The 14,122-nt window shown below is 38.9% G+C and overlaps 1 protein-coding gene and 1 long non-coding RNA gene across 5 annotated transcripts in view; one reads left to right on the top strand and one right to left on the bottom strand.

The window, feature by feature from the left end:
• Positions 1-106: 106 nt before the first annotated feature.
• Positions 107-14,122, top strand: part of fbl (pantothenate kinase 3 fbl) — an 83,862-nt gene continuing 69,846 nt past the window's right edge. For 2 of the 4 annotated variants that reach the window (XM_034982260.2, XM_034982257.2), the window contains exons 1-2: positions 107-229; positions 1,923-2,008. Coding sequence is in view for 2 of the 4 variants with exons in the window: in XM_034982261.2 (XP_034838152.2) it covers positions 11,716-11,751 (36 nt within the window). In the remaining 2 variants the exon portion in view is untranslated. Of the gene's footprint in view, positions 230-1,922; positions 2,009-11,423; positions 11,752-14,122 lie in introns of those variants that run through there. The other 2 variants (XM_034982261.2, XM_034982258.2) reach the window with 1 other exon arrangement.
• On the bottom strand, positions 6,341-7,879 carry LOC138404214 (uncharacterized). Its single transcript, XR_011238238.1, has 3 exons — positions 7,812-7,879; positions 7,129-7,320; positions 6,341-6,521 (listed from the first exon to the last, which is right to left on the bottom strand). It is a non-coding gene; the product is annotated as an uncharacterized lncRNA (long non-coding RNA).

The following is a 14,122-nucleotide window of genomic DNA, read 5'->3' as shown; positions in this document are numbered from 1 at the left end:
CACTACCTACAAAACCAGTAGTGGGCAAACACCTTTTGAACAATCCCAAATGACAAGTGACATTTGAAAGAACAAAATAAATAAAAATACAAATTATTGTCTTTGGTAGAACAGTTCGCTGCGAGGTCGTCACGTACGTCACGGTTTTACTAAATTGAAATATTTCTCTTTAATTTCACAGCAAATAATTCCATTCTGTTAACAGAGGATTCCTATAAAACTATTATTGGTAAGCAACTTAATAATTTATTGGTTATTTCAACAGTAACGTTTGTAATTGTGTGAAATTTTTAGTAGGTTGCGAGGGTGAAGACGACTTTACGTCCCACTTTTCTTGATCATTTGCGCGGAACTATGCAATTATTTCGTACATGTATTGCTCGTACACCTTGTGCAGTTAGTCAGGTTGTTACCTCATCATACAATTTCCGAATGAACATCTTGTTGTTGGATTTTTCAACCTTTTTTGCGAAAGAAAAATATCGGTCGCGATTTTTCGATACGCTGCCTGCGTACTATAATTATTTTACCATGTTCGTATTTATTTGAAAAGGTGAATGTACAACGGTAAATATTTTAAGGTGCAAGTCCGTAGCCGACTGCAGGCAGCAGCCGTAGGCGACGTGTCGCCGCGACCCTACCGATTTCTAAGTATTTCTATGAAGTACCTTCCATACGTGTTGCTAGCCACAGAAGGTATTTCATAGAAATACATAGAAACCAAAACCAGTAGTAAGTATCGCTTGCTGCTGCTGCCTGCAGTAGGCTATGCACTTGTATTGTCAAAGATACAGTTGGTTTCCTTTAAATGTTTTTTTGCACTTGGTCATAAATATTATTTTCCACAAGATTCATTCGCAACGGCCAATTCAATTTGACGCTATAAATTGAGAGTAAAAAACGATAAGATTGTATCAGAGCCATAAAATATTAATTTATTATGTTATTGTACACTAGATGATGCCCACAACTTTGTCCTCGTGGATTTAGGTTTTTAAAACCTGTGGGAACTCTTCGATTTTCCAGGATAGGATAGTCTATGTCCTTCCCCGGGATGCAAGCTATCTCTGTACCTACCACATTTCATTAAAATTGGTTGAATGGTTGAGCTGTGAAAAGCAAGCAGACAGACAGACACACTTTCACATTTATAATATTAATATGGATTGGTCTAAGTATTAAAGTTAAAATTAAAACAAACGACAGACAGACACACTTTCGTTTATAATATTACTATGGATGTAAACAACTCTGTTGGTCAGAAAGTGTTATATACAGATCATAAGACCTAACATGCGCCCCGCGAGAAAATTTTGTCTACGCATTATCTTGTGTTTTTTCATACAAATAAGATGAGTAAATGCTCAACAAAATTTTCTCGTGGTGCGCATGTTAGGCGTGCATGGATGTAATTGTGATATACAGCTCAAGTGATAATTATTGCTTATCAAATTTATCACTAAACCAATAAATAATCTCTGTACATCAAGGTCAGTTGCTAATCGCTGCTAACTTAATAACTTTAGAACAATTATATGTTTGTAGGATTTTAATTGGTGTTTTAATTGTTTATCTTTTGTCTATCAGTACCATTATTATAAATGCGAAAGTGTGTTTGTTTATTGGTTTGTTGGTTTGCCCTTCAATCACGTCGCAACGGTGCAACGGATTGACGTGATTTTTTGCATGGGTATAGATAAAGACCTGGAGAGTGACATAGGCTACTTTTTATCCTGGAAAATCAAAGAGTTCCCAAGGAATTTTTAAAAACCTAAATACACGCGGACTAAGTCGCGGGCATCAGCTAGTGTTATATACATAATATAATGAGCGAAATCGGTTCAGCTGTTCTCGAGATTTGCGATCAGCAACACATTTAGCGATTCATTTTTATATATAGAGATTCTGTGCTTGTGTTTCAGCACAGTATGGGCTGTCGGTGACGCCGTGGAGATACGTGCCTGCCCTCCTCAACCAGGCAACGTACGCAGAGCAGGGATGCTGTTAGGTGAGTTCTGTTGTGAAATATTATGCTGGAGACATACTTTCTACTTAACTATAAACTTTCCTCAAACAACGCCTGCTTCTTATAAAAGAAAAAAAGTGATTGACTACTGGACGGATCAGGCAGAAAATTGGCATGCAGATAGCTATTATGACGTAGGCATCCACTAAGGATGTTTGGAAATTCAACCCCTAAGGGGGTAAAATAGGGCTTTGATAATTATGTAGTCCACACGGACGAACTCGCGGGTATAACCTAGTTTTTAATCTAATTTAATTTTATCATGCTGACTAACATTCTCCTTTCCCCTCCAACTAAGCGTAAACCTTGTGCTAGGAGTAGGTACGACAATAGTGCAACGGGTGTGGTTTGAACCGGTGACCTTTCGGTTTTCAGTCCGTCCCTTTAACCGTTGAACTATCGAGGCTGATGTATGTATGTATCAATAATATGAACGTAACATTTCCAGGTTTCCCTAATCGCCCCAAATATGGTGTTGCCATTCAAATTCTCCTAAAATATGTATGTACCCTCATCCAATCCTCATTTTATCCTTATTTAGTCCTAGTTTCTTTTACAAACCTCCTTTAGACGTAAGGGCTTGACTTTAATACCGCTTGAATAGAACAGACTTGTGTAATCTCTACATAGTCTAATTATATAAAAGGAAAAGGTGACTGACTGACTGACTGATCTATCAACGCACAGCACAAACTACAGGACGGATCGGCCAGAAATTTGGCATGCAGATAGCTATTATGACGTAGGCATCTGCTAAGAAAGGCTTTTTGAAAATTCAACCTCTAAGGGGGTGAAATAAGGGTTTGAAATTTGTGTAGTCCACGCGGACGATGTCGCGAGCATAAGCTAGTATAAAATAAAGTCGCTTCCCGCTGTCTGTATGTATGAACGCGTAGATCTTTTAAACTACGCAACGGATTTTAATGCGGTTTTCACCAATAGATAGAGTGATTCAAGAGGAAGGTTTATAGCTATAGTTTAATTCTCAAGAAATTAGAGATCCCTAGAGAAATTGAAATAATGTGAATTAGGTCGGAAAAAATTCCTCTCATTTGAGAGTTTCCAAGGCAAATACACCTCAATGACACCACATTAGTATCTAGATTGCACCAATGCGAAGCCGGGGCGGATCGCTAATACATACCTAAATAAAACTCCGAATACTAATTCTCTTCCTGCGTCGCTCCCTCAATTTTTAGGGTTCCGTACCTCAAAAGGAAAAACGGTACCCTTATAGGATCACTTTGATGTCTGTCTGTCTGTCTGAAGAAACCTACAGCGTACTTCCCGTTGACCTAGAATCATGAAATTTGGCAGGTAGGTAGATCTTATAGCTGACATTTGGGGAAAAATCTGAAAACCGTGAATTTAGGGTTAGATCACACAAAAAAAATTAAATTGTGGTCATGAACTAGTAATTGGTATTTTCAACTTTCGAAGTGAGTGACTATATCAAGTGGGGGTATCATTTGAAAGGTCTTCACCTGTACATTCTAAAACAGATTTTTATTTATTTTTATGCATCATAGTTTTTGAATTATCGTGCAAAATGTCGAAAAATACGACTGTAGTACGTAACCCTCATTGCGCGAGCCTGACTCGCACTTGGCCGGTTTTTTTTTTAGGATCGTGGCTCCCCTTAGATACAATCTTTGCTACGATGTTTTGCCATTTCCCTCTGTTTCTTGCCGCGTGGATTGCATCGCAGTTACGTGTGTCGACCGCTATATGCTATACGCTGTGGTAGCCTAGTGGTTAGGACGTCCACCTTCTAATCGGAGGTCGGAGGTTCGATCCCGGGCACGCACCTCTATTTTTTCGAAAATATGTGCTATTTAAGTAATTAAATTTTATTATTCAGTTAGCCCTTGACTCCAATCTCACCTGGTGGTAAGTGATGATGCAGTCTAAGATGATAGCGGGCTAACCTGGAAGGGGTATGGCAGTTTTCATTAACCCCTTTGGTTTCTACACGGCATCGTACCGGAACGCTAAATCGCTTGGCGGCACGGCTTTGCCGGTAGGGTGGTAACTAGACACGGCCGAAGCCTCCCACCAGACCAGACCAGAAATTTAGAAATTATAAAATTCCAAACCCCTGCCAGGAATCGAACCCACTATTAAGACCACAGCGCTCACCACTGCGCCAGGGAGGTCGTCAGATTAAATATCACTTGCTTAACGGTGAAGGAAAACCTCGTGTGGAAACCCGCATGCCTGAGAGTTCTCCATTATGCTTCAAAGGTGTGTGAAGTCTACTAATCCGCACATGGCCAGCGTGGTAGACTATGGCTAAAACCCTTCTCACTCTGAGAGGAGACCAGTGCTCTGTAGTGAGCCGGCGATGGGTTGATCATGATGATGATGATATACTATACGAGCATTGAGCTATTTCATTAGGCTAAGCAGTGATTTTATGCCTCTATGATATAAACGATAGACGTTGGGGTCCTAAGGTGCTGGAATGGCGACTTCGCACCGGAAGACGCAGCGTTGGAGGGAGTCTTCCAACGCTGCGTCTTCCGGTGGCACTAGGTGGACGGACGACATCAGACGACTCGCAGGGAGCCGCTGGTTGGCGGCGGCGCAAGACCGTGGCGCGTGGAAGTCCCTACAAGAGACCTATGTCCAGCAGTGGACGTCTATCGGTTGATGATGATGATGATGATTCAATCTTACAATTTCTAAGCTTAGAAAAATATTTCCTAGCTTAATAATGCTCGCAACTGGTTGTTTGATGGTGATGATGATGATGATATACACACCGCTGTGTGTCGATGTAGTAATGTGCGCCGTGCACGCAATATTAACACAGGTCAGTGGATAGATGGGTGACCACATAATGTCTGTTTTATATCGGTACTACATCTAGTGCCTATAATTAATACCTATTGTGTATTTTAGACTAGGTTAGTTAGGTAGTGTTTGTTAGTTGGTTTTTACTACAATCACGCCGCAATGGAGCAACCGATCAGCGTGATTTTTTGAAACCTTAAAATCGATACTATAATATTATAAATGCGAAAGTGTGTCTGTCTGTCTGTCTGTCTGCTAGCCTTTCATGGCCCATCCGTTTAACCGATTTTGACGAAAGGACATTGCCCAAGTGACTATGGGACTCAGTATCGCTACCAAATAAGTTGTCCACTAATAAAATAGAGCTTAATTTTTAGGATAGTTTTATTACATTTAATTACACATTTAAAAAAAATCTAAACCACCGGATTCCGCAGAAATATGGTGAAGAACGACCTCCGAAATTAGAATTTTCGAAACTGTTAATTCGCTGCTAACTTACGTTTTACTGAAATATTTCTCTTTATTAAATATATTTCTAAAGAAATCTGTATTATAGAAGCCTCAATAGCTCAACAGTTAAAAGGTGTGGACTGAAATCCGAAGGGTCGCCGGTTCAAACCCCACCTGTCGCACTACTGTCGTACCTACTCAGGTGGCACTAGCTTGACGCTTTCGTCCTACGTCGGCAACGATGCGGCAGCATTCTATAGAACGCGACAGGTCAATATGACAATCGGGGTGACGTGCGGCTGTGCGGAGCGTCCCCAGCCTCATACCCCGATTGCCATCTTGACCTGTCGCATACTATGGGTGTCCGCTAGCTGCGCACTGGCATTGGTAGCACACATATAGGCACCGCGTCTAGCCGTGACGTGTAGAAGGCCTCGCGCTCACGTGGAACACCTAAGCCCGCAGCGATGCACGCGGCGTCATGCCACAGCGAGGCGTCACCTATACAGAATACATAACTATATGTTAAACATTGCTTTTAATCAGTTAATTAAGTGAATTGAATGATGATAAGATAGGTATACACACCTCTAACTTGTGTAAGTTATGTGTGTTTTAAGCAATTAAATATCACTTTCTTTAAAGGTGAAGGAAAACATCGTGAGGAAACCTGCATGCATTCACTATACTGTCCTGAAAGATGTGTGAAGTATGCCAATCAATCCACTTGGCCAGCATGGGAGACTATGGCCCTTCTCACTCTGTAAGGAGACCCATGCTCTGTAGCGAGCCGGTGATGGGTTGATCATGATGATGATTAAGTAATTACTAGTTACAAATCGAAATAACACACACAGAATACATAACTATATGTACAGATAATAAATTGTAACATGTACAGATAATAGTTCATACAGTACAGATTGAATGTACATAGTATAGGTACTATGACTGGTAAAATACAGGTATTTAAGCGGGTAACATATCTGCATATGCCACTTCATCTGTATAGGCTGTCTAATGGGTAAGTAGTACTTTTCATTATTATACATACCAAGTGTGCAGAAATCCAACACAGAATAATATTTCTTTCCTCAGAGTCTGAAGGCTGTGTGAGGACGTAGAGATATGCCACATGCATAACTCGCACTCTGTGTCCAAATAAAGCAGCAGGTGCTAGCCCGGCTCGGAGAGCTTTTTGTGATGAACCAAAACACTCCATGCAAATGACATGTTCATGTGAAATCTGTCAAATCATATATTTACAATATTAGATAATTTCAAAAGCATTTGCAATTCTTCTTTGATCAGTTAATTGTTTTTAATCAGTTAATTAAGTGAATAATGATAAGATACAACGACTCACACAATCAACACAAACAAAGACACAACTCAACTGTTAGTTATGTGCGTTTTAAGCAATTAAATATCACTTTCTTTAAAGGTGAAGGAAAACATCGTGAGGAAACCTGCATGCATTCACTATACTGTCCTGAAAGATGTGTGAAGTATGCCAATCAATCCACTTGGCCAGCATGGGAGACTATGGCCCTTCTCACTCTGTAAGGAGACCCATGCTCTGTAGCGAGCCGGTGATGGATTGATCATGATGATGATTAAGTAATTACTAGTTACAAATCGAAAAAACACACACAGAATACATAACTATATGTACAGATAATAAATTGCAACATGTACAGATAATAGTTTATACAGTACAGATTGAATGTACATAGTATAGGTACTATGACTGGTAAAATACAGGTATTTAAGCGGGTAACATATCTGCATATGCCACTTCATCTGTATAGGCTGTCTAATGGGTAAGTAGTACTTTTCATTATTATACATACCAAGTGTGCAGAAATCCAACGCAGAATAATATTTCTTTCCTCAGAGTCTGAAGGCTGTGCGAGGACGTAGAGATATGCCACATGCATAACTCGCACTCTGTGTCCAAATAAAGCAGCAGGTGCTAGCCCGGCTCGGAGAGCTTTTTGTGATGAACCAAAACACTCCATGCAAATGATATGTTCATGTGAAATCTGTCAAATCATATATTTACAATATTAGATAATTTCAAAAGCATTTGCAATTCTTCTTTGATCAGTTAATTGTTTTTAATCAGTTAATTAAGTGAATAATGATAAGATACAACGACTCACACAATCAACACAAACAAAGACACAACTCAACTGTTAGTTATGTGCGTTTTAAGCAATTAAATATCACTTTCTTTAACGGTGAAGGAAAACATCGTGAGGAAACCTGTACGCTTGAGTTCTCCGTAATGTTCTCAAAAGGTGTTCTAACCACATTTCACGACAGTTAGGTTACTTCTAATAAAACGTCGAGGCTTCGACATCACGCAAATAGCTCTAATGTAGCCCTATTTTCCATGATTTACCGTTTTCACGTCACCTTAACCTATTATTTGACATATCGTCGATTCAGAATCAAGCCGAGAGCTTCCTCACTTTACTTCACTCTGCCCTAACACTCTTATAAACCAAATAATTATTTATTTATTACTTACCTACTGGTGCAGGTGAATTCCAAGATCCAAAAGTCGCAGTGGAGAGTCCCGGAAGGAATGGATGACGACATGAAGGATTTTCCATAACATAATATGTGTATTATCTATGTCTACAACTAACTAGGCGTCTGTAGATTCCTAGATCACTTTGTCTAATTATTAAATAGTGATTAAACAAAAATTAAACAGCAGTAATTTTTTTTTTTTTTTAATTTTTTTTACGGCCCTGGATAACACTCCTTTAAGGCCTAAACAGCAGTAATAGTGTTCTGTGCTTTAGCTGAACAACCACAGAGAACGAATTAAAAACAAACAATTTATTTGACATTAGGGATGTCATATCGATCCGATATCGATTTTCAAAGAATCTATTTTTGTGACAAGAAAATCGATCTACGTTCCGATTTTTGCTTCTTTATTTTAGATTGAGTTCACGCAAACAGAGTAAAAAAGAAGCAATATAAAAATAGTAAACAACTACTAAAATAAAATAAGTACATATATTAAACATACTACACATGGGTAACATTGGTATAATATTATTTTAAAAAAGGGTTTTAGAATATGATTAGTAATTATTTGATGTCATTAAACAATTTACAGCATGTTTTACCTTTAATTCAATTGAACTATTTAATAATTAAAATATAGGTATCGAAAAAAATCGAAGATTTATTTTTGCGAAATAAATATTCCAGACCTCGGTTTTTTTTAATCCGTTCCTCAGATTTCGATTCGAATCGATCTAAAAATCGATCTTTTTTTTGAAGATTCACCATTTAGATTTGACATTCGACAACCTCTTGATTACGGTGAAATTACAGCTACAATGCTACAATCACCTATTTGTTGACGCTCACTATTTGCTACAATGCATTGCAATATGAATATAGTACCTACGCGACAGGTTGAAATGACAATCGGGAAGGGAACGCAACCCGCCCCCACCCCCCGTGTTTAATCGTTGCGTGCGAATGCGGGTGGGTGTGCGGGGCGTCCCCTCACCTCATACCCCGATTGCCATCTCAACCTGTCGCGGACTATAACATAATAATTCTATTACTATTGTAATAACGACAGGGGCTCGATTTTGTTTCGATTTTGTTAATTAATGTCCGCTACAATGTAACGATCTCAATCACTTCTGATTGGTTGAGGCGTGCTTACTGTTGCCTATAATGCATTTGCATTGTTGCAACAAGAATACCAAAAATTCAGCCAATCACAACAATTATTGCGATTGTAATAAGGATTGATGCATGAAAGTAATAATCGGAATCGCAAGACGTCATCATAATCGACCTAAGCTTATCGATTCCTTGATTCGCGTCACTACATGTTTTGCTAATGTCAGGAAAATGAACAAAACAACTACTTTTATTTCGGTCAGTTTCTAATTATACGGCTGTTTTTTTATTTCGTAACATTTTAAATGTTTTTTAAAATTAAAAACAGGAATTACTAATTTCACCATTTCGGTGTACAGCTATATCTATAGCGATACCAGTGGTGGGCAGTCTCCTTTGGTACAGAGGTAGCTTGCAACCCGGGGAAGGACATAGGCATACTTTTTATCCCGGAAAATTTAGGAGTTTCCACAGGATTTTTAAAAACCTAACTCCACGCGTACGAAGTCGCGGGCATCAGCTAGTGATTAATAATTAAATGATTTCGGTTTATAAAAATGCCGTGGGAACTCTTTAATTTTCCGGGAATTAGCCTATGTCCTTCCCCGGAATGTAAATTAAAACTACCTGACTATTCATAAGTACTTGTAAAAAGTTTACATGAATAAAAATACATTATATTCTATTCTAAGCTAACTCTGAACGAAATTTCATCGAAATCGGTTAAACTGTTGGGCCGTGAAAAGCTAGCAGACAGACAGATAGACAGAGACACACTTTCGCACTTTTATAATATTAGTATGAATTTATTCTTTCTTTCTAAAAACCTAATAACGATTTTAAAAAAAGGGTCATATCCCCACTAGCCAATCGGAAACGAGCGATTCCTGTCACGCTACAAAGATAATGTCTTATCAATATTTTCCTTGAATTGATAAACAATATATATTTAGCGTTAAACCCGCTTAGCTACTAAAATATACAAAACTAGCTTATGCCCGCGACTTCGTCCGCATGGACTACACAAATTTTAAACCCCTATTTTACACCCTTAGGTTTGATCTTTAACTATGAGATTTTAACATGAGCTAAATAAAATATGTCATACTGCTAATTGCAAAAATATTAACTACAAAACTTCTTTATAGACACTTATAAACTGACAGAGTTTCATACAAACTTCAAACCCCTATTTTACCCCTTTAGGGGTTGCATTTAGAAGAATCCTTTCTTAGCAGACGCCTACGTTATAATAGCTATCTGCATGCCGAATTTCAGCGTGATCCGTCCAGTAGTTTGAGCTGTGCGTTGATAGATCAGTCAGTCAGTCAGTCTTCTTTTATGTATATAGATTTGCTAGTTCACATGCTGATGTGACCCGATTTAAAGCCTCAACAGACGTCCCGATATGTCATGCCAATGTTGCGGGCTAAATCGGCAGAATGCCAAAGTCTTCACTGCCGGGCGCGTTTTGACGTTTAATTACAACTACTTACTACCTAATACAATCATAATACTTATATCTAAAAGGAAAAACTGACTGACTGACTGATCTATCAACCCACAGCTAAATCTACTGGACGGGGTAAAATAGGGGTTTGAAATTTGTGTAGTCTACGCGGATGATGTCGCGGGCATAAGCTAGTTTAAATATATAAAAGGAGAAGGTGACTGACTGACTGATCTATGAACGCACAGTCAAACTACTGGACGGGTCAGGCTGAAAGATAATAACCTTAGTAGGAACACATCGTGAGCCTTGGCCGGCCGGTTTTATATCATAATCCACCAGGCTGGCCAAGTACAGATTGGCAGACTTCACACACCTTTGAGAACAATATGGCGAACTCTCAGGCATGCAGGTTTATCTTTCAGCCTGATCCGTCCAGTATTTTGACCTGTGCGTTCATAGATCAGTCAGAGGCATAAAAGCACTGCTTTAAGATATAGTTACCCTAGTAAAATAGCTCAGTACTCACTATCCTATAATATGACTTCCCAATAAATAGATACCAACCTAACTACTGTTTACCCTGGCTTTAAACCCTGTGCACGCCACTGTAAGTAAACCATTCTCATTCTAAGAGAACTCGTGCTCAGTAGTGAACCGGCGATGAATTTTATAGTTGGAATTGGGACTTGGCAATACGGTATTTGACAACTAGTCAAATCAAGTAACTTTTTATCAAACGTCAAAACGCGCGGTTAGTATGCGAAATTCTATGAAATACTGGAATGCGACGTCACATCATTAATTAATCAATAATTTAAAATGGTTATTACACTTAAAACTTTACAAAGGACGTGGATTTTGCGTATTTTGGAAGACCCTCTATTTAATAATCACTGAGAAATAATTTATTTTTGATGTAGTCAAATACCCAATTGGCATGTCTATAGATACAACGATCCACAGATTTCGCGGATAGCGTTATCAATAACACGCGCCCGCGCATACTAATTTCAAATTTCGATCATTCAAAGCGCATTCGTAACGCCTCCGCCGTCGCGTGCAGACGTGTCGCGCTCGCTTTCTAAATGTTTTTAATCGATTTACGCATATTAATCGAGCTGTCCGCTTTAATTATATATTATAATTTATTCCTGTACAAAGTTTTCGATTATATAGTCGTGAATTTGTTGGACATTGGTCAACTCATGATATCCGATTTGGACGATGATTAGTGATATGGTTTAGTTTTTGTTGTTATTTTATTTATTCAACCTGTGATATTAGTTTTTAATATTTATTAGATTATCTTGTTTGGTGATATAATATGACGGAGAAAACTGGTATTATCACTATACATCATGTGAGTATGTGGTTTTGTGTGTAAAGTGTAATTTCAGGGTAGAGTCGGCTGAGTCTTAACTTCGTCCGCGTAGATTTAATTTTTTTAATCCCGAGGGAACTTGTTGATTTAAGTAGCCTATGTCCTTCCCCGGGATGCAAGCTATCTCTGTACCCAATTTCGTCAAAATCGGGTGGGAGCCGCTGGATGACGGCGGTGCCGTGGCGTGAGGGAGTCCCTACAAGAGACCTATGTCCAGCAGTGGACGTCTATCGATTGATGATGATGATGCACAGCAAAAATGTCAGACATTCACTATAGGGTGGCCTTAACAAAATTTTTGTAATTATTGGGTCGCTAATTGCCGTTTATATGTCTGCTTCCGTAAACATAGCCAAAACATATTACTTATTATGAAGAATAATAAAAATAAATTAATAACAATATTAAAAATAATTATAGTATTATGAAGAATATTGTAAACAATTACATAATCGCAAAATTTTATTCTAAGGTCGTTTGTGCACTCATTCGTATTCGTTTTCGTAAAAATACGTAAATTCGTACATCATACAAAATGTACGTATACGCTTGTGCACTAATTCGGTTTGAATTTTAACATTGTAACACGAACATAATAATAACATAGGCTTTCACTCGCTTCCCGCTGATCGCCAACTCGTTTAAGTTTCTAGTTCTACTCGTTTCTCGTTCATCGTCGGCGGTCGGACCACTGCCCAAAAGTCTGATTGCAGCCAAGCGCTAGTCTTTAAATTTAAAAAAAAAAGAGAGCTAGCTAAATCATGATAAAATTATTATCATCGAATATTATAAGTATGGATATTGCGATGTTTTAATATCTTTGAACTCGTAGCATTGCCCAATTCCAAGGTTAAATTAATCAAGATTAAGTTTTTTGTTTACTTTATTGTTTTAACACTTAGATGACGTCCGCGAATTCACCTGCGTGGATTTTTTTTTGTAATTTAAAGACTAGTGCTAGCTTGCAATCAGACCTGCTAGCAAGTGATGATGCAGCTTAAGAGCTTTTTTTTAAATATGCGTAGGCCCTACTGGCCGCTACAGCGTCACCGGGAGGGTTAGCGAGTGCGAAGCTCCGCCTGGGGGTGAGCCCTAGGGCTCGAAGAAATAATTGGAGAGGTCGGGGGTCAACGTCCTCCTGTGAGGCTCGGACCACGGCTTAGGATGACGTTGGGATGGGTGGACTACTGGTTAGTCCGTACGCCCCCGAGGCCGTGGTGTGGAAATCGGGGACCTCTTCGACCGATCGATCCTCCCAGTGTTGGGGACAATACGCAGAGAAACTTTCAGCTGTTATAAAATGACGAAGGTCTGGCACTCGCTGGCTCTTAGTCCAATGCTATGAGGTTTCTTTGTTTTACTACGGACCCCTGAAATAGGTTTAAGTAGCCTGGATATGGTAATCGAGTGAGCAAATACATTATTGTTTTTATTCCGATGTCAAATGTCGCGAGTTAGCCTAAATGATAATATCATCCAAGTGCAGCCGCGCGCCATAAAATAAAATTGAATTGAATTGAATTGAATTTAATTTAATATCATCCAACTATTTAGGGTTAAAGAACAATGGTACTGATTCTGATGGCTACTAAATTTTAGAGTACAGTAGAAACTCGATTATCCGGCCCTCGGTTATACGGATTCGCGATTATCCGGACTACCAACCGAAAATTGTTCAGCCAAGTGCGAGTCAGACTCGCGTACCGAGGGTTCCATACTCGGGTATTTTTTCCGCCATTTTGTACAATAAATCAAAAACTATTATGCATAAAAATCTGTTTTAGAATGTACAGGCAAAGCCCTTTCATATGATATCCCGCTTGGTATACTTATCTTACTTTGAAAATTGAAAATACTATTATAGTGAACTTCATAATAAGCACAAAACCCGCTTTTCTTCATACATTCGATTATCCGGATTTTCGATTATCCGAGTCCCCAATTAGTCCGGTTAATCGAGTTCCCACTGTATTTGCATTTTTTAGGGTTCCCCGTACCTCAAAAGGAAAAAAGAAACACTTATAGGATCACTTACCACCCGATAGCACGATACTTTTGACGACCTCCCTGGCGCAGTGGTAAGCGCTGTGTCTTATTAGTGGGAGGTCCCGGGTTCCATTCCTGGCAGGGGTTTGGAATTATGGCAATCTAGTTAATAATGATATAAGTCCCGCAAATTGCTAAGGCGCTCGGCCGCCATTTTAGTGAAATCAGGACTAGACTGATGTTTTGAGCTGATGGTATATTTTAACTTAAATATATTTCGACGTTAGTGAGACATGGTTCCAGCGCAATAGCAATTTGCGGGACTCATACAGAAATGTATCAATCGGCCAGCTCGCCTTGAGCC

Source organism: Maniola hyperantus, chromosome 26 (genome assembly GCF_902806685.2).
Source record: "Maniola hyperantus chromosome 26, iAphHyp1.2, whole genome shotgun sequence".
Taxonomy (NCBI): Eukaryota; Metazoa; Arthropoda; class Insecta; order Lepidoptera; family Nymphalidae; genus Maniola; species Maniola hyperantus.
This window is presented reverse-complemented; position numbering and strand designations above follow the sequence as displayed.